The sequence below is a fragment of the Sciurus carolinensis genome, chromosome 8 (genome assembly GCF_902686445.1).
Source record: "Sciurus carolinensis chromosome 8, mSciCar1.2, whole genome shotgun sequence".
Classification (NCBI taxonomy): Eukaryota; Metazoa; Chordata; class Mammalia; order Rodentia; family Sciuridae; genus Sciurus; species Sciurus carolinensis.
The window spans coordinates 132,932,338-132,953,022 of record NC_062220.1 but is presented as its reverse complement, the minus strand read 5'-3'; the positions used below and the strand labels follow the sequence as shown (position 1 = coordinate 132,953,022).

The 20,685-nt window shown below is 50.3% G+C and overlaps 1 protein-coding gene and 1 long non-coding RNA gene across 6 annotated transcripts in view; one reads left to right on the top strand and one right to left on the bottom strand.

Moving 5' to 3' along the window:
- Positions 1 to 19,816, top strand: part of Bicdl1 (BICD family like cargo adaptor 1) — a 93,358-nt gene extending 73,542 nt beyond the window's left edge. For 2 of the 5 annotated variants that reach the window (XM_047561899.1, XM_047561900.1), the window contains 6 exons: positions 1,437 to 1,616; positions 2,198 to 2,416; positions 3,695 to 3,838; positions 8,378 to 8,508; positions 15,364 to 15,484; positions 18,277 to 19,816. In XM_047561899.1, the coding sequence (XP_047417855.1) occupies positions 1,437 to 1,616; positions 2,198 to 2,416; positions 3,695 to 3,838; positions 8,378 to 8,508; positions 15,364 to 15,484; positions 18,277 to 18,438 (957 nt within the window). In that variant the 3' untranslated portion in view covers positions 18,439 to 19,816. Of the gene's footprint in view, positions 1 to 1,436; positions 1,617 to 2,197; positions 2,417 to 3,694; positions 3,839 to 8,377; positions 8,509 to 15,363; positions 15,485 to 16,265; positions 16,375 to 18,276 lie in introns of all 5 variants that reach the window. The other 3 variants (XM_047561901.1, XM_047561903.1, XR_007109879.1) reach the window with 2 other exon arrangements.
- Positions 1,058 to 5,980, bottom strand: LOC124991132 (uncharacterized). Its single transcript, XR_007109880.1, has 5 exons — positions 5,017 to 5,980; positions 4,816 to 4,888; positions 3,623 to 3,719; positions 3,315 to 3,461; positions 1,058 to 2,637 (listed from the first exon to the last, which is right to left on the bottom strand). It is a non-coding gene; the product is annotated as an uncharacterized LOC124991132 (long non-coding RNA).
- Positions 19,817 to 20,685: the final 869 nt, after the last annotated feature.

Below are 20,685 nucleotides of genomic sequence, written 5' to 3'. Positions count from 1 at the left end.
CTAGCATTTTACCAGGCATGACTGTTGTGATATTCCGTGTATGTCTTCTGTACTCATTTTATATTTGGGGGGTATGCAACCAAGAGTGGAGTTACTGGATCACAGAGACCACCAGGCAGTTTTCCAAAGTGTGTCTGCATTTTCCACTCCCACCAGCAGTGAGAGTTCTGATTGTTCCACGCCTTCAACACTTTTTTTTTTAATGTGGTGCTGAGGATGGAACCCGTGCCTCACCTGTGCCAGGCAAGCGGTCTGCCACCGAGCCCCACCACAGCCCCACATGGCATTCTTGGGAGGCGTGAGTTTTTCCTTATGGAGGGTTCCACGCAGACTCAGCAGCGGAGTAGCGCGGGGCAGCTCCACGTGCTCTGCTGCCCGCCCTGCCAGCCAGCACTCGGCCAGGCCTGCCCGTCTTCATAATACCCACTTCTTTTGTTTTTTTTGGAAGTAAGTCCCAGAATTTTAGTAAGTACAGCTGTAAATAAAAGATATTTCAAAGAACACTTATTCTGTTTTACAGAGCGAAGTGTTACCTGATTCTAGAATCAAGAATAAAGTCAGTGAATGAGGCTGGGGTTGTGCCTCAGTGGTAGAGCACTTGCCTGGCACTGGGTTTGATTCTCAGCACCCCATTATAAATAAATAAATAAAACAAATGTCCATCAACAACTGAAAAAAATTTTTTTAATGATATAAAAAAGGGGGCTGGGGAGATAGCTCAGTTGGTAGAGTGCTTGCCTTGCAAGCACAAGGCCCTGGGTTCAATCCCCAGCACCGCAAAAAAAAAAAAAAAAAAAAAAAAAAAATATATATATATATATATATATATGGAATAAAGCCAATAAAGAGCTTTAAACTGTAAATTATGATCTTTTTGTCCTTGGACAATACTCCTTTCACTGAATTTTTATTTTTTAAAACAATAAAACATTAAAAAGTATTATGTTAATATGCAATTAACATAATTACATGTAATGCTTTTTTAAGTATCTCTAAAAGAACTTTTAAAAATATAACCACAATACTATATACCTTAAAAAATTAACAGTATGCCCTTATCAAAAACCCAATGAATGTTCAAATTTTCAGTTGTCCTATAAATGTCATGTTTTTTTACATTTTTTGTTTGAATCAAGATACAACCTAAAACAGGCCCACGCATTGCATTTGGTTGATGAGTCCCCTGAATCTTCTTAAATCTCTAGTTTCCTCCCTTGTCTTTTTTTTCCGTTGAGGAATTGGGGCTCTGTGCTGTGGCGTTTCCCAGCTCTGGATTTGGCTGACGGTGCTCCTGGTGCAGTCTGCTCCATTCCTCGTACCTTCGTGTTTTTCTGTGGGTTGGTTCTAGAGGTGCTGGCAGGCTCAGGCACTTCTCTCCGACTTGGTTCAGCTCAGTTCGGTTGGGATGAACCTGACCTCTACTCTCTCCCTGAAAGCTGCACCAGAGCCAACTGGAGCTGCAGGAGGTGCGGCTCTCCTGCCGACAGCTGCAGGTGAAGGTGGAGGAGCTCACTGAGGAGAGGAGTCTGCAGAGCTCCGCAGCCACCAGCGCATCCCTCCTGTCAGAGATAGAGCAGAGCATGGAGGCCGAGGAGTTGGAGCAGGAGAGAGAGCAGGTGCTGACATCCCTGTCGCCAGCATGTGAGGCGGTCCCGAGCTCTCAGGGCCATTGTCCTCCCTAGCACTCTGCTGTTGCTTGGTGAGGGCCCCTAGGCCGGCAGGCCAGAGCAGTGTGAGGCAGGCCCTGACTGAAGTCTGCCCCAGCCCTCCAGGTCCCACACACCTTGTCCACTGAGGCCTGGAGCGGAGCTTCCAGAGGACAGTGGCAGAGGCAGAGGCACAGGCACATCCTGTTTGGTCTCACCCCATATCTGAGGAAATGCTTGTTGCCCTATTCCATGCTGCTTTTCAGTGTTCCATCCTTCCTGTGATCTCCCATTCCCCGTCACTTCCTGACTCCAACTAAGAACCAATTATATAACAAAGCAGTGGCAATGGGAGGGACTGGAGAGCAGGGCGGTGAGAGCTGGCAGTCTGGGTAGGTGTACTAGGCCCAAGATGAGTATTTCTTGGGACAGATGAGTTTAGAAACCAAAACCTTTTCTCCTAGAACTGGTGTCCTTTGGGTTCAGATACTAGACAAAGATGGCCAGGATCCTCTGGAGTCCATAGTCAAGAGTATCTCTTTGTGATGCAGCTGCGACTGCAGCTCTGGGAGGCCTACTGCCAGGTTCGCTATCTGTGCTCACACCTGCGAGGAAACGACAGTGCCGACTCAGCTGTGTCCACGGACTCCTCCATGGATGAGTCTTCAGAAACCTCGTCCGCCAAGGACGTGCCAGCCGGCAGCTTACGCACTGCCCTCAACGAACTCAAGAGGCTGATACAGAGCATCGTGGACGGCATGGAGCCCACGGTAAGAGGAGGGGGCGGGGGCGGGCCAGGTGCAGCAGGTGATGGCAACCCCAGGACCAGAGTCTGTCAAGTGGCTGTCAGAATTCCTTCCCCTAGTTATGACTGAGAGCCCTGAGTATGAGTGATCAGACGGAGGGACCAAGTGCCAAGGAATGGAGGCTCCAAGGTGTCCTGCAGGCACTAGTGTACAGTTAACTCGAGTCTGAGGATTCTCCTTGGAAACTGAGTAGAGAAATAAGATGCAGGTAAAAACATCAGGTTGCTTTTCTGTAGCCCTTTGGTCCTCATTTGGGATAAGCTAAGGGTAGGCAAGCTTAGAAGACCTGCCAGAGGAGTGTAACCAAAAGCTGGGCATAGTGGCACACGCCTCTAATCCCAGCAACTTGGGAGACCGAGACGGGAGGATCACGAGTTCAAGGCAGGCCTCAGCAATTGTAAGATCCTGTTTCAAAATAAAATCTTTTAAAAAAGGACTGGGGTGTAGATCAGTGGTTAAGCACTCCTGGGTTAAATCCCCAGTACCAGGGGGGGAAAAGTGTGAGCATGCACAAAAAGCCGACAGATCAATGCCAGGGCCCTCTTAGAATTTCAGATGTGGCTCCCTGTGGGGATGTCCCCTGTGTCCTGGGCAGACTGGCCTTACCTCAGCTTCATGAGATTTCTCCTTGATCCCCATGCCCAACTCTTTTTTTTTTTTTCCTTCCAGACATTGCCATCTCTTTATTGATATTCTCTACTTGGTGAGACATCACACTTTTTTTTTATGATGCTAGGGATTGAACCCAGGGCCTTGTGCTCGACAGGCAAGCACTCTTTGAACTGAGCTATATCCCCAGCCCCCATGCCCAGCTCTTAAGCAACTATTTCTTCTCAGTTTCATCCCCCTGCAGAATACTTACCTTTCTGCCCATATTGGGAGTAAGAGGACGGTGGTAGGTGAAGCCTGGTGGTGTCTGGCAGGGCATGTCGTAGTATGGAGGCCAGGTTACTGGGAGGCAGGAGCTTTAAGTGTGCCATTCACACACACAGCTGCCTCTCCCTCAAGCCTGAAGTGAAAATGAATGCCTAGCTGTCGTCTTGAAATGAACTCAAGAATCTCTCTCCCTAATCCCTTCTTTTCCCCCCTTTGTCTCATGCCCTCTTCTTTCTCTCCCTCCCTTCTCTCCATCTCTCTTGCTCTCTCTCCCCACCATCTCTCTCCTCTCACCTCTGTCTCCTCTCCATCTTCTTACGATCCATCCCTGCACTCTCCATCTCTGGCTGCTGCTCCTGCGGTCAGAGCTCCCGGAGAATTGAAGATGACTCTTTAGAAGAACAGATAAGGCAGACCAGTGAGGACTCGAGAGCCCTGAGGGAGCTCATGGAGGGAGAGAGGGGTAAACTGAGGCAGAGCCTAGAAGAGCTGCAGCAACTCCACAGTCAGGTGAGCACCCCCATCTTCAGCCTAGTGTGGGGAATACGCACTGACCCCCAGCCACCCCCCACTTCTATTTGAGAACTGACTCTCCTCCATCAAATTCTCAGGGGACTATGAACAAAATTGAGGTGAACTGGGCGTCCTCAGAAGAAACCAGTCCTCTCATTCAGCCCAGAGTATAACTGTTAGGACTGCGAATGGCGGTCCTCCATTTCCTCCAGTGACACGTCTGCAGAGCCAGAGTCAGGCTGATGGGCGATGCTGGCAGCTGAAAGCTCTGCTTCCAGGCCCTTGTGGGTTTTCCCAGCAGCCCTTGGTGGGGAAAGGGACTGCTGATCTTCACAGGGCTGCTGCCTCTGTGTAAGCGCCATCACCGCCAGAGGCCTGGTCAGTGTGAGGGAAATGTCTGCTGCCTTTGCTGCTCCTTTCCTGTTTGATCATGATTCCATCTCCTGTGAACACTGGAGAAAGACATTTATAGTCTGATCTGAAAATTTTTAAGGGACTTAGGAGCAGTCTTAACCAGAAGGAGCTTCTAAAACCTGTCCTACGAGACAAATAGAGGCTCTTGGTTTGACCATGCTCGAGTGCAGGTTCTGTTCTCCTTGGGGTGGTGGCCGGGGATCACCAGCAAACAGCAGTTTACAGCTGGCCCCTTCCAACCTGTCCTTTCATGGTCGGAAGGGTCCTCCCTCCTCCCTTCCTTCTCCCTGAGGTTGCTGTGGGGTGGAATCGGAGCCCAGCTCTCACCTCAGTGTTTCTTACACTTTATTTCTGTTAACTGTCTGTTTTGGGTCATCCAAGTAATGCCCCCGTGTGGTCCCCTGTGAAGATGTTGGGAGGCCGCCTGTTGCCATCCCTGCAGTACACTCTTCTCTTTTTGAGGAGCCAGAGAACAAAGGCAGAAAGATGCCGTTTAAAGCTGTGGTTTATTCCTGGCCAAACCCTGGGAGTGGACTGGACAGCCAAAGACGTTCTCTTACCTAAACTCTTAAGATCTTCTTGTAGTCTTACGGCCAGGGAGAGCAGTTCACACGTAGGGACAGATCTTCCAAACTGGAATTGCACAATGCAGACAAAGTTGGATCTAAAACTTCTTTGTATTAATTAAAATGTTATTTATTTTATTCTGTTTCATCGTATTTTTTTTTGACACAGAAACTTGCTGTATCACCCAGGCTTACCTTGCACTCCTCGGCTCGGATCCTCCTGCCTCAGCTTGCTGAGTAGTGGAGACTACAGGCAGACACACTGCACCCAGTTTATTTATTTTTAATAAGCTCTTGCTTATCAGCTCTTTGGTATTAGTTGTTTTGTGGGAGTTTGTTTTGTTTGCTTATTAGGATTATAAAACTAGAAATTTATCAGAAGGCATTATCTCAAGGAAAGAGCAGATTGCCAAGAGTCTGAGGCAGAACCGTTTAGGAGGCCATCCCACTGAGGAAGCTACCTCAGAAGTTCAGCTGATGACCTGTTCAGGCAGTTCCCGTGGACTCCCTTCACGTAGCTCACCCAGCAGGTGGTTGCACTCGTGTCTCACGTGGGGTATAGAACTGGGCTTCTCCTATAGGTCATCTCTTCCAGATGCTGAAAGCGGAAAGCCTCTCTGCCACACTGCATCCACCAGAACTGTCCCATGGGAGTCACAGTGACATCCCAGAACAGCAGCAGTTGGGGTGCAGATCGAGTTCCAGAATGACCTAGGAATGGCGACTAACATAGTGGGCCTGACATTCCTCATCCCCCAGTGGTGTGCCTCGACTCTGAGGTACAAGATGGCTGTGCAGGACCCCTGCCCTCTAGGACCATACAGTGTCACAGGGCAGTCGGAGCCATCTCGACCCTTTGAGAAGAGGACCCAGACGAGGTTGGCTGGGACCAAGGTTCTAGCCAACAACTCCTAGACCAGGGTCAAACTTCATGTGATGAATGATCTGACCTCCAAGCTGCTGCTTTCTTGTCTGAGAGTGCTCTTCCCTCCTGGAAACTAGAAGTCAGGTGTGGGTCTAGAAGGTGAGTGGCCAGCAGTGCCCCACCCCCTCAGAAACTTACCACATTTTTAATAAAAGAAAGCCCACGTTTAATCCAACTGGTAGTTACCCATTTGAGGCAGAATCCCTGGGCAGACCTGAAGATCGCCCAGCTCCTCCCATGATGTAAGTGGCAAAGAACACCCCACCCAGGCCTCCACCCCGCCCAGGCCTCCTCAGTTGAGGACTGGATCAGCTGCCAGGAGGCAGAATATGAAACCTGTTCTCCAAGGGGCCTGCAGCTCAGTCCAGGTGGTAGGAGACTCGGGGCAGCCTCTCTGGGCAGCCAGCATGCCTGACCGGGGCCTGCCAGATACTCCAGAAGGGAGCTGAACCCAGCGTCCTGGAGCTTCCCTCGTCAGGTGCAGTGACTACTTCCTCTTCAAGCTCTCCTGGCCCCTGCCCCATTCTGAGACCTGCATTCGTTTGCTGCTGTCTGTGGTCACCACTTCCCAGTCTGTCTGCCCTCCTGCACCTGATGGATGACCGTCCTGAAGAGTGACTTGGAAACAGGGTGCCCCTTGCCTGTAGTTGGCCTGCTTCTATACTCAAGTCATAGAAGGCCTTGGCCCCCACGGCCAGCAGAGTGACTGCGCACTGGCCACCCGTCTCCTGCCCTCCTGACTCCACCTCACCCATTTTGTGTTCACACAGCTGAACATGGGCTCTAAAAGGGCAGCAGTGCACACTCCTCAGGCTTTCCCACACTCACTGCCTGCCCGGAAGACTCTTCCCTCCCACCTCTTACCATCTCCACCCACTCGCCCTTCAGGTTCCAGAGCGGGTTTCACTTCCTCCTTGAAACCCTGCTGAATCCCTTCCTCTCAGAGTGCCCCCGCTAGTTCAGCTGCATATTCTAAGGCTGCCTAGGTAGCGCTCACGTAATTATGAAATGAAAGAGCAGATTGAGCCCTTGGTATGTGACCTCAGGGCAATGTCTTTGATACTGTTTAATTGTGCAGACACCCACCTCATTTGGAAAAAGTGGGTTTGGAGGCGGATGTTACCTAAGACCATGAGCGGACAAGCCATGACGGCTATTGACAAGTAGGTTCCACCTTGGCAGGGAGGAGAAGAGAGCAGAACCCACAACCTCACCCCAGGCCCTTGGTGAGCTAGAGCTCATTTGATCCGCACAACAACTTGGTGGTAGGAAATAGTTTGGGTGTTTTTATTTTCCTGATCTTTATGGAAAGTATATATGGTTCAAAAAGAAAGGGCCGTTGCTCCTTCTCCTAAGGCAGGTAGGTGGGCTCTGGCTTGTCTAGGTTTTCCAGGGCAAAGTAAAAAGTTCTTCTGGAGTTCTATCTGAAGCATGTTAAATGTTGGCTCTTCCTGTCCAGCGTATGGTTTTACCTGCCCCTTACACCGCTGGCAGAACGACCACCTGACCTGAGGCCACGTCAGAGCTCATTAGGTCTAAGGAGGTCCTGCTGTCTCTGCCAGGTGCTTTCTGGGTCTTGAGTTAATCCACCAGGCTGCAGAACCTGCTGCCGACTAGCACGAGCCCAGGTGTCTCACCTGCACCTTGCCTGCCTCAGCCTCTGCAGCTGTTCCTGTACTTCCCCGAGCCATGACCCTGCTCATAAGCTGTCCTCCCCACCCCACCCCTGAAAGCTGCGGCTTTGGGCTGTCCTCAGTGCAGAGTACCAGACCATGATGTTCCTTACCAGATTCCCAGGAGTGCACAGTCCGTGGCCCATCTTGGCAACGAGAAGTCGTCTTTCTACCCACTTCATTGTTCGGTGTCCTCTTGAGTTCCCCCAGAGTGGCTGCCCCTCCCTTTACTCCTAGGGCTGGCAGCCCTGCATTCTCAGTCTGGGGAGCTTAATCTTCAGCCTTAGTTCTGGGGATTTTGCTCAGTTCATTCTATCTGATGGTGATTAGACCCAAGACTTGAAAAGCTGAAGAGTGTGTGAAAGGTGACATCTGTCCGCGTATGGAAGAGAGGCAGATCTGAATAAACCCATCCTTCTTTGGAAAAATGTCAGAGAAATGTATAATATATATTACAAGAAGGCAGGGTCAGGCATCCGATTCATATCTGATCCTATCGGCCTAGAAGGGGCTCCCACCCTTCCATGCTTAAGGCGTGTGTACCAAAAGCTCTGCCGGGCAGGGCTACTCTGCCTGCTTTAGAATGAACTCTGACAGCTTACAGAACCAACCGGAAGAAGAGTGGGAGAACTTGGCTCCCAAACAGGAGGAAACTGTGGGAAGGGGACAGCAGAATCAACCTGCTGCTTCAGGAATGGTCCCCACTCGCACAGCCTCGTTCAACTCCCAGGAAGCAGGGAGTGGCGGGCAAGGCTAGGTCATATGCCAGGCTGTGGCTCTTTTCTCAAGAGAGAAGGGCCCTACCTTGGAGCAGGGCGGCAATAGGACACCGCCAGTCTGCTCACCTCACACCAGGCCTGCCTGGAGGTTCTAGGTCCCTTTTCCCTCTTGGAAGGGAAATCACCCAGACCAGCAGCAGTGGCATTATCACACTCCATTTTCTTTGGTCTCCTATTAGGTGACACTGCTGAGTGTGGAGATGACTGCACTGAAAGAGGAGAGGGACCGACTCAGAGTGACATCTGAGGACAAGGAACCAAAGGAGCAGCTTCAGAAGGCCATCAGGGACCGGGATGAGGCTATTGCAAAGTAAGTGGGAATGCCTCTTTTTTTTTTTTTTTTTTTTTTATTTCTACAAAATTGAGCATATACACTTGATTACATGTTGAGTTTTGAAAATCCAATCATATGGAAGAATACAAAGGTGAGAGTTCCATAGCACCCACCCTCACCCCATTCCTCTTCTCCCCAGGTAGACCCTGCTGTTGAAAGTTGGGTGGCACACGTGTGTAATTCCAGCCACTCTGGAGGCTGAGGTAGGATCGCAGGTTCAAAGCCAGCCTTGGAGAGGCCCTAAGCAGCTTAGCAAGATTATGTCTCAAAATAAAATACAAAAAGGACTGGGGATGTGGCTCAGTGGTTAAGTGTCCATGGGTTCAATCTCTGGTAGCAAAAAAAAAAAAAAAAGAAAAGAAAAGAAAAGAAAGTCGGGTGTGTGTTGTGGCAGACCCTTTTCCTGTGCATGTATGGCATGTGTGTTATATAGTTGTGTGTTTAAAAACAGCAGCAGGATGACACTACATGCATTGCTTTTTGTTTCCACTTATATGTTAGCTTTCCAATTTCATTATATATATTGGCTCCATCTTTTTACTTTTTTACTATGGACATTTTTAAGCACACACAAAAACAAGGAACATAACAGGAACCCCTATCTGTCCATCTCTCAGCTTCAACACCAGTCAGTTCACAGTTCTTTTATCTGTATCCCCACCCACTTCCTCCACCTCTCCACAGGATTGTGTTAAAGCAAATCACAAGATATCGAGTCATCTCATCCATGAACACTCCAGTATGTGTTTCTACCAGAAAGTCTCTCCTTAAAACACATAACCACAATATGGTGAAATTGAAAACAGTTTCAACAGGCACAGTGGCACATGCCTGTGATACCAGAGACACAGGGGTATTGCAGGTTCCAAGCTAGCCTCAGCAATTTAGCAAGGCCCTAAGTAACTTAGACTTCCAGCTCAAAATAAAATGTAAAAAGGCCTGGGGCCGTGGCTTAGTGGTTGGGCACCCCTGAGTTCAATCCCTATTACCAAAAACAAACAAACAAAAAAAAGAACAGTTTTTTTTTTTTTTTTTTTTTTTTTGGTGGTGCTGGGAATTGAACCCATGACCTTGTGCTTGCAAGGCAAGCACTTTACCAACTGAGCTATCTCCCCAGCCCCCTGTTTCTTTTTTTTAACATCTAGTACCCAGTCAGTATTTAAGTTACCCAATTGTCCCTTGACTGTCCTTTTTAAAATTTATGAGAATCTGGCCGGGCACAGTAGTGCACACCTGTAATCCCAGTTGGCTTGGGAAGCTGAGGCAGGGGGATCATGAGTTCAAAGCCAGCCTCAGCAAGAGCAGGGCTCACTAAGCAACTCAGTGAGACCCTGTCTCTAAGTAAAATACAAAATAGGGCTGGGGATGTGGCTCAGTGACCAAGTGCCCAGGAGTTCAATCCCCAGTACCAAAAAAAAAAAAAAAAATAGAATCTTAACTCCAGATTCCAGATATTCCTTTTACTTGGTAGGTCCCAAAAGTATATAATACTTCTCCCTCCCTATTTTTTTCTTTTTCATATTGCATTTATTGAAAAATGGGATAATTTGTCTGTTTTTCTACATTCTGGGTTTGATTGCATCCCATAGTATCATTTACCAGTTTCTTCTGTCTTCTCTGTTTCTGAAAAACCAATCATTTTTTTAAAATAGTGTTTTGGGTTTTCTTTTACAGAGAAGAAATGTATAAATGCATTCTCTTATATTCAAAAACTTGGAAATACATAGGCACAGACCACAAGTGCGAAAGGACAGGAGGCAGATCTCAATGAATTCAGAGAAGCCTTTATTCCTTTCCGGGCTTGGGCGCCGTTGGGGCCCATTTTCCAGATGAGAAAAATGGCTGTCAGTTACAAAGGGGATTTTGGTTTTATAGAGTACAATGATGTAATCATTGGAAGCCATGTATGTGCGGTTTTGACTGTCAGGGGCTAGTTGTACAGTTTGAAACTTTAATTTAGGAGGGTGGTTGTAAAAAGGTAGAAACTCATTGTCTGGGGAGAGAAGAGTCCAGATCCCAGGGACAAGTACTCTGATCTTGCCCATTGCTGTTCTTTCTGTGGGACCCATTGTTTCCCAGAGTTGATATTTGCTGTGCCTCCATTTAGGGCTAATTTGCTATGGGGAAGGTCAAAGCTTAGGGCCCAGCATTCAGTATTTGCCCCTTTCCTTGAGGGCCCATTGTTATGAGGAAAGGGTGCTCTGGGAGAGGTTTCATGTTTGGCCAAGTTCTCCGCGCTCCTCCTGAGCCTCGCTGTTCCTCAGTTTTCTGGGGGAGCTGTCTTGTAGAAATAACATTTTCTATAACCCATCGCAAACCATCTTTACATATTCCCCATCTCCCTGTGAATTATTTATTGTGGGCTCCATCTTCCCTCTTCACTGAGCTTTTGAGAGGCTATAACAGTTACCAAAAATGGGGCCTGGGGATGTAGCTCAGTGGTAGAGCACTTGCCTGGCACATGTGAGGCACTGGGTTCCATCCTCAGCACCATATAAAAATAACTAAAATAAAGGTATTGTGTCCATCTGCAACTAAAAAAAATAAAAATAAAGTTACCAAAAACGTATTCACTGGGCTTGGGTTGTAGCTCAGTGGTAGAGGCTTGCCTAGCACAGGTGAGGCACTGGGTTTGATTATTCAACACTGCATATAAGTAAATGAATAAAGGTCAATCAACAACAAGTGTGTGTGTGTGTGTGTGTGTGAGAGAGAGAGTATGAGAGAGAGAGAGAGCAAGCTTAACAGCCACATTTGTACATCTCTGTCTTGTTCACACAACATGATATCCTTTCATCCTCCCAGCCTCAGAAAGATGTAAAAACTTTTTAATCGCTACCTTACAGGTAAGGAGACTGAGAGGTGCTTTCCTCAGGGTCACAACCAGTAGAGACTCATTAGCCTCCACCTTCAGGTGTCCTGATTCAGTAGTCCGGAGTCCTCTCCCCTCTGCATTGCTGCTTGTCAGGAAAATGCAGTGAACTCCTTGGAAACAACTTCTAAATTAGACACTATAGGCCTTTTTTTTTTTTTTCTAGAACTGAGTGGTGAGTCCCGGGGTGCTTAAACACTGAGCCACATCCCCAGCCTTTTTTTGTATTTTATTTAGAGACGGGGTTCTCACCAAGTTACTTAGGGCCTACTTACTCCTCCTGCCTCAGCCTCCCAGGTCGCTGGGATTACTACAGGCATGTGCCACCGTGCCCAGCTTTTGCACTATGCCTTTTTTAAAAACACAAAACAGCACACAGTTAGTGTGTGACTTTAAAATCCCTCACACTGTAACCTTCCCCTTTCTCATTTCCTCACACACTTTTCCTCTCTCACTGTGTCTTTATATTTTCATCTTCATTTCTGTTTACCTTTGGGTTCCCTTGTCTAGCTGGTCAAAACCTTGTATCAGATTATCTATCAATTTTAGTTCATTTTAGAAATTCTTGGTGAGGCTCACATACCTATTTATGAATATTTGTTCCTTGGATTCCCAGTAACAGATACATGAATGGCAGTGTGATAGAAAGTGGAGGAACTTACCTTTATGAATAGCAAAGGGCAAACTTGTTTGAACTGTTAGCACAAAAGGACTGGACTGGACACAAACTTCACAGATCATCTCAGCCTTCCACTCAGGAACAGGAGTATACCTCCAATGGACCCACTCTCCTCGTGGAAAATGAGCCACTGGCCAAAGGAGTTTGGGCTTATGTAGGCTATACTGAGAGTTGATTTAGTGAGTATATCAGTGTGGGCACTCAGGAATTTGGGTTTTGGGGCTGGGGGTCAGTGGCTAGCACCTGGAGAGGCTTTATCTTGGAAGAGATGAGTGTTTCCTAGAGACTATCAGTCTAGATTTGATGAAACACTTTGTCCCCACCTGTCAGCATCTGAAAAGGATTTATCTTGAAAGAGATGAAAGCTATCAAATGTATGGCTCTCTTTCACTCCCTTCTCCCAGGCCGCACTATCTTGGGTTTTTCATTTTCCATATCTAACAAGAATGAGGGAATAAAAACAGTAAAATTAAGATGCTAATTGTGAAAGCCCATTGGGAATGAAAAGCAGGATGAAGTTAATAATACAGACAAGTTGTTCATCCTCTCAGCAGAATAGAGAAGAGGCTGAACATGAAGTTCTGACCATATTCTGCCATCAGCATGAAGCTGGGAGATAAAACGAGATAAAGGTCGTCTAGTCCCTCTTCCTTTAAAGAAAAAAGAGAGAATGGAAACTAGCTCTGCTGAGAGAGAAGTGGCTGCCAACTCTTGCAGTCCATGCCCTTGCCTGCTATTAGGGGAGGCCCAGCTAACACCCCCGAGTCTGACTAGATTTGCAAACCTTCCTTCCTGGGTGTGTCCCCTTCAAAGGGAGAACTCTGGAGTGAGGACCCTGTTCTCCTGGACCAGGGCTTAGCTGGGTAAGGAAGGTGGTAGATCACTGTAAGGGGCGGGGGTCTTTTTCTCTTCCTTGGAAATGAAAATCTCAGTATTAGAATTGAAACAACAGGCATAAGGAATCAGTTAAAGTGGAAACCGCACCGCATTTTACAAAATACTTATATACAGTATCTCCCGATTCTCCTCCATGCTGGCTGCACATTATAATAATCTGGGGGAACTCCTGCAAGTACCAGGGTGGCCCTCCCGGAACAATTAAGTCCAAATCCCTGTAGTTGGGGTTACTTTACTCCGTGAGTTTAGTGTGTACTCTGAGGTGAGAATCCCTACGAAAAATAACTTCTCTTTCCTCACTGGGCTGTAGGAACCTTAAAGTGTACCTTATCCTGTACAACAGATGGAGTATCGAGAAAGTTAAAATAATTTTATCTCCTCGCAGATGAAAGGCCCTCCCTAAAAACAAAAGTAAACGTTGGGCTAGCAATCTGCCTTACAAAAACAAAGAGTGACTAATGGGTTTTTTTGCTTTGTTTGGTACCAGGATTGAACCCAGGGGTGCATAACCACCGGGCCACATTCCCAGCCCTTTTTATTTTTTATTTTTGAAATAAGGTCTCACCACGTTGGTTACTGTCTCGCTAAATTGCTGAGGCTGGCTTCAAACCTGTGATCCCAGCCGCTGGGATTACACGCTAGCGCCACGGCGCCCGGCTAGTGGTCCCATCTAAACAAGGAATTCTAGTACTTGGAAATGTTCCTCTTTAAAAAAATGGTTAATATATTGATCGGCGACTCCTTTAGCTGTGCTCTCCGGGTCTGGGGCTTCTCTGAATGACAAGTACTGATTCCATAGTGAGCAAACCTTCGGGGGTGCAGGTCTTCTGGGCTACTGGGTCAGAAGACCCCCCGCTAGGGGCGCACCACTGGCAATCTGGCCCCGCCAGCGACATTAGTCAGCACATTCGCTCCGGCTGCACACGGTGCCACCTGCTGGCGGCAGCTCGCGAGGTCGTCTCCACCTCCTTCCAGCCCAGCCAGCCTGCGACGTGCTCTGACGTCCTTGCTGGGACTGCGGCACCGGCCGGCGTCCATGGCAACGGGCTCCACGCGAGGATTTCCACTGTTTGCCGCCAGCCAATGGCAGTGGGCGTGACGAAGGCAGCCTGCTGCCTCTGAGCTCCACGCCCATTGGACAGGCTCAGGTCCTATCCGGGCTGTCCGCAGCCGCAGTGGGCGGGGCTGGCTGGCGCGCGGTCGTCAGAAGCCGTGTCTCCAGGGAAGGCGGATGGCTGGGTGTCGGGATAGGTGACTAATTGTTCGGTGGCGTGAAGGCCAGAGAGGAAGTGCTGGTCACCGCGGTGGCCTTAAATGGGACCCACCTGCTCCTCCTTCCAGCTTCCATTGGAGCAGACAGTGTTTCGAGGTCGGAGCAGGCAGAAGGTCTCTGCAGGCGGATCCTCTAGTTGTCCTTGGGCGGTGCGCAGTGGTCGTGGCGTGTGCAACAAGGACACTTAGCTTTGCCATTTCGAGGACTTGGAGTGGTTGACGTGGCAAAAGCCAAGTGAAGCACGTACCCATGGCTGGGCAGTCAGTACCGCCTCTGCAGAGGCTGCTCCCTCCTGCTTTTTATTCCCATCCCCACCCACCCCCAAGGTTAATTTCTCCCAGCATTTAACAGCTGTAAATTAGGAATATTGAGCAAGGGAAACAAAGTAACACATGAAATATGGGAAATGCGAAAGTGCAAAAGTCTGTGGGAGTTAACCATCAGTAATCATCACCCAGATAACCAGCAAGGGTTCTGTGTACGACCTCCAACAGACTGGCGATTTTTAGTTCACAAAACTAATGTTTTCTGATCTTTTTTCCATGGAGCAGCATCATGAATTGCCCGTAAGTACTCTACACCATAGTTCTTACTGGTGACTGATCCATCACCTGATTGTTACCAGTTCCTGGTAGTCAGATACGAAGCTCTGATGAGTGTTGTTGTGTGCCTGCATCACACACGTCCACAACTGTGGGACAGTTCCCTTAAGGAAAGTAACTAGTTAAAGGGAGACCCTCTCTCTATGCCAGGAGGACAAGGTCCCAACCTCCAGGGAGCCCTGGCCTTGTGGGGCACAGATGAGTAGCTCCTCTGTGCTGTGCGAGGCCTTTGCTTCCCTCTGGGCTCCAGTCCTCACATAAGTATCATCTTCTCATCTACTTTGAACCTTTGTTTCTCCATCTGTGAAACGGAGATGGCAAATAATCCCTTCCCATACATGTTGGTTATAACTGAGAGAATATGTGAGAAGACATATTGCAGACTAACCATAGTTATGGTTATTCTCTGTTGTGAGTTTGGGGTCAGAGCCTGTTTCTTTAACCCTGTGGGCTCCAAGTCCCCCAGCACAGGGTGTTGGTGTGCTCACTCTTGGTTGTCTGTTTTCAGGAAGAATGCCGTGGAGCTAGAACTTGCCAAGTGCAAGATGGACATGATGTCTCTGAACAGCCAGCTGCTGGATGCCATTCAGCAGAAACTGAACCTCTCCCAGCAGCTTGAGGCTTGGCAGGTAAAAAACCCTGAGGCCCAGGGCAAAAGAAGATTCCAGGAGGGTCTTTGAACCCGGCAGAGTAGACGTTTGCTACATAGGGGTCCCACACAACTGGGTGAACAGGACCCATCTACCTGAAGAAATCCAGAGTTCTCGTGCACCCATTTCCTGGGGATAATGCCTGAGGGTGCTTTTGGGAGTGGCAAACCCTAGGCTGCTGCTGCAGTGCCCTCCAGACTTGAATTGAGGCCCTACTTCAGCTGGTCATTTGGGCATGGTTTAAATTATAGAAAGAAATCCTGTTAACATGCAGGGACTGGGAACCCCACGTGATCAAGTGAAAATTCACAGCTGCTTGCAGCGCAGCAGCCCTGGGACAGCTGTGGTCCTCAGAGGCCGCAGCTTCCCTTTCCCAAAGAGCATGTGCCGCACTGGGAAAAATGGATCCGCGTGTCCATCTCTAGGACCACCGTTCTCAGGGTTCAGTGCAGCTCCCTGCGGGCCCAGCCTGTGACTGGCTTTGCATTGGTGACCTCTGGTAGCATGATGTCAGGATGTGGGTGTAGCCACTGATGTCTCTCCTCAAGAAATCCCCGCTAGACTGATGAAAGCTACCTGTGAGCAAGCCCCTCAGTGGAGGGCAGGTTAGCAGTGACCTTTCCTCTCAGGCCCTGCGGGGCTGGCAGCCTTAATCCTGGCTCCAGAGTGCTGGTCACTGGCTCCTTGGCTCCTGTCCAGCTGTCGGCTGGCCAGGCCCCGGCTTACCGCCACTGTTCTCTCTCTTCTCTCCTGGCTACAGTTTGCTTCCTCAGGGCTTTTTACTATCTGGCTCCTTTGGTTTCTGATCTAGTGGCCTTTCTCAGTTCCCGTATCAACAGCTTTAGTTGTACACCCCTCCTGCCTTTGAGGTGAGCCTGAGCCCTGTGTCCACCCTCCCTTTCCCCACTGCCATTGCCGTCCTGCCCCGCCACCTCCCCTTGTGGCCCACCGTGTTGTGTGTGCCAGAGCCTGGCATCGTCTCTGTGCAGTGTGATGTGTCCTTGAGCCCCAGCCTCCCTCCATCATCACATCGTGTTCAGCAAGCTCCTCAGCATGTGGCCAGCAGTGACAGGGTGGCCTTCTCTGACAGGCTGACCTGGTTTCTCAGTGCCACCACCTTGTAGCTGGCTTGTTTTGCCCCCAGAAATGACAGCAGACATGGGATTATGAGCAGCACGCGAGTGTCTGTGAAGCTCCAAAGATCCGTTTCATGGCATTAGTTTTGGGTGTCTAGAGTATAAAAGTGCAGTTTGCAATGAATTTGCCAGAAAACATTGGTAGCTTTGAGAGGATTCTCTTTTAAGGGACCCATTAACATTCCTCTGTTGTATTTAAAAACAGACACACGCCTGTAATCCCAGCCACTTGGGTGGCTGAGGCAGGAGGATGGCAAATTGGAGGCCAGCATCAGGGCTGGGGATATAGCTCAGTGGTTAAGCACCCTGGGCTCAATCCCTGGTACAAAAAAAATAAAAATAAAAAACGGGGCTGTGCTGAGGAAGCTGCACTGGGACCCTGGAGGTAGGAGCCATGTGCTGGCGAATACTTGGCTCAGCATCAGACCTGAGTAGAATGGGGGAGTGGGCGGGGGGCGAGGAGGAGAGGTGCCAGGAAGGATTGAGGAGCACGGGTAGGAGAGAAAGGCCAGGGTGCAGATCATGAGCCAGGGAGGGGGAGGTCACCCTCCTGGTGACAGGACAGGAAGGTCCCTTCCTTTCACCCTGAAACCTGCGAAGACTTTTGAGCGACACCTACAAGTGGAAGCGGGGCTGAGACAGGTGAGCGTCACACTGGTCAGGCAGGGGGCTCAGACATCCCAGCTTCCTGCCCAAGCTTCAGAGGAAGTGGCCAGTGCACCGCAGAGTTTGGCCAAAGGCTCATCCAGAGCCCGCTGCTGGGTTCCCTGAAGGAACCAAGGTTCTCGTTAAACTACTGCCAGCGATGTGCGCAGGGGACCACTGACGTATCTTACCAGCAGTTCAGACTGTGAGTGACAAGAGCCCTTTTGTCAGATGGCCTCTTACACAGAATCAGAATCTGTCAGAGTGGAAAGAGTGAAGTCTGTGCAGAAGCCTCTGTGGGGTGAAAGGTGCTGTTCCGTAGGCTGGGCAGGGGGCAGTTTCTGGGCGGCCAGCAAGTTAGAGGGGATACAGTCTCACCCTAGGGAAGAAGCCAGTGGAAATACTCCACAGAGTTGGCACAGACAGCCCCGAAGGCCGTAAGCTTCATGGCCCGTGCCACACGGGGGGCTTGTGGGGCGGGGGTGAGGACTGTTTCCCCCCTGGGACTGCCAGGAGGACGGGGCATCAACAGCCCAGGCTGCAGATTTGAAGGTGGAGGGAATGGCAGGAGAAGCCCCGGAGGCTGGAGAGCTGGCACACTAAGATCACCCTGGGCCTTCTGACAGGGCCAAGGAACCAGACAGCGACCCAGGTACCCAGACAGCTCTAGAGATCAGGAGGCAAGAGAGTGCTGGTCACCCCTGCTGTGAGGGCTGACAGCAGCTGAGCTGTCAGACCAGGGAGTGGCATAAGGACACTGGCAAGAAGCCAGCTCAGGTCCTGAGGAGACAGCACTGGGGGCTGCGTGTGCACCCTGGCCTCTGCCCACACTCGCTGCGCTCTTGGTTGGGCAGCCCCGGCCGCTGCTGCTCTCGCCTCACCCCTCATCCTCATCCTCATCTCATCCCCCAACATTCGCCTCCTCCCTGCTCACCCCCAGGGCCAGGCAAGAGCTGGTGCTAAGCCCTGTCCACTCTCCCCCCTCTGCAGGATGACATGCACAGGGTCATTGACCGGCAGCTGATGGACACGCACCTGAAGGAACGGAGCCAGCCTGCTGCTGCCTTCTCCAGGGGCCACGGTGCAGGCCGAGGCGATGAGCCCAGCACCACTGAAGGCAAAGGGCTCTTCTCATTCTTCAGGAAAATTTAAGTTGGGAGGAGTCAGCCACCAAGGGTGGGCAGACTGGAGACAGCTAAAAGGCGGTGTGAGCAAGGGCCTCCCTCCCCTGGGGCCTGGCTGGGCAGCCGCCCTGCCCACCCACACTGGGGCCCAGTAGGTCCCAGAGATCCCACTCCCTTTTGTCAGTGTGGACAGACCAAGAGGCAGGGGCCTTCTTGGCCTCTGAAAGCTGCTCTAGACCAAGGGATGGGCAGGAACCAGTCCCCACAGTGGGGCCAGGGCCAAGCCCAAGCCTGGGCTTCCCAGGATCCCATTATCGAGCAGGGCTCAGGCATCTCCCAGTGCAGCCCGTTGGTTGGGCTCTGCTGCTCAGACCCACCTGCTCACAGCTCACCTGGCAGGCACTGCTGCCTCCTCAGTTTTAGATGATGGGCAGCAGAAGAGACGGAGGCCCTTGTCCGCATGCCTTGGAAGGCGTGCGCCTCAGGGGTCTGCTGAGTCCTGCAGGGCAGCAGGCCCAGGCCTGTGCCTCCATTCCTGCCACTGGCCCAGAGTAAGGGGAGGTGCGGCCCCTTACCCATGTGCATGCACCTCTGCTGGGGCCCCTCCACAGGCAGGAGGCCCAGCCTGTGGCCAAGGAGTCCACGAGCTGGGGTGTACCCAAGCTCGACTGAGGCCATTTGAAGCCCCAGGGAGGAAGGGAGGGCTCTGTCCCCTGGCCACCACCAACACTCTTCCAAGGCCTTCTCCAGAGTATCTGTCCTTTACCCTTAGCAAGGCCTGGGCCAGACAGCTTTGTTGCTGGTTGGCGACAGGTGTTAGGGTCCAGTCCTCTCTTCTTTGTGGAAGGCCCAGGGCTGAGAGAGGGTTCATCTTTCTTCCATGGCCCCCTCGCCCCTCAGATAGAATTTCTTGGCCCAGTTGAGCAAGTCTAGGCCACAGAATGTCCTCAGAGGGGTATGGCCAGCCACCCCCTCCTCCAAGGCAGCACTTACACCATGGGTGTATAAAGGGAGGCTGCGGGGAGCCTCCGTATACTGCCCACCAGGCCTGCAGAGGGCCAAGGCCTGAACCTGCTGCTTCTGCGCCTTCCACAGCAGCCACCCACTGTCTCTGTTGAGGCCCTAACTCAGAGGCTCTCCAGGCCCAGCCTGCCCTCAGCTGCTTACCACTGATTCAGTCTCCCTCCCTCCCAGGGGAAAAGCACAGCAGGGATGAGCGGAAAGAATGTACCTATAGATATGTACATACCACAGTGCTGTAATTTTGTATGTAGCAATCATGTAAATACATGTATGGATTTTATAATATACATATATATATAAATCTATAAAGGCATATTTTTAGAAAAACTGCACCACTGCTTCTTTTGAAAATAGTCTGAATAAGAATAAAATGAGTTTCTACAGAGCTTTCTGCCTCGGGCCTGGGTATATGGAAGGGTCATTTGGTCCAAATGTGGCTTGCAAGTCAGAACCACCGACTGGCTGCTGGTGAAGAGTAGCAATAGTTGGGCCCACACCTGGGAGGTCACCTCCTGTCCTTTGGTACCCAATGGATTGGGCCAGGAAGGGGCACCTTTCCTGGAGGGGGCAGCATCCTGCCCTGCACCTCTTCCATCAGGCACGGGCTCCCTGCCGGCACTAGTGTGCAGAGTTCAAGGCAGACTTGCCAGCTCTGCTCCCCAGGCTGAGAATAGGCCCTGGAGCTTGGCAGAAAACATCCAGCCAGAAATTACTCCAGGCAAAAGCTGCCACTGCGTCCTTCTGGCACGTGGAGAATAAACATGGAACTTCCCCTGGCATCTGCCCACGTGTGCTCCCAGCCGATGTGTCGATCTGGAGGGGAAACTCGACCCTGGACCAACTGCTCATGGAGAAAATGGACTTGGCTTCTTAAAATGTCCCAGGGCCTTGACAGGCACCTGTACAAGACTTAGGCCAAACACAAGAGCTGGGCACAATAGGTGGGACGAGGCCAGGCCCACTCAGAGCAGAGCAAACAGACCCTGAAAGAAAATTTGGCAGCTTGAACCTTTATTTTTTTAGTAATTTTTTTTTAAAAAGCATAATTAGAAACTTTCAATACAGAAATAATCCTAGCAAACCATTTAAAAGTTTTGTTGACAGGAATTTCACATCAGGTCCACCAGGACATTGGTCTAGCCCTGAGTCCCCCACCCCCACCCAACAACCCCCCATTCATGCGTGTAACACTCAGTGGGACAGACACTGTCGTCACCAAAATTAACCCACCACCTGCATCTGGGTATCAGGG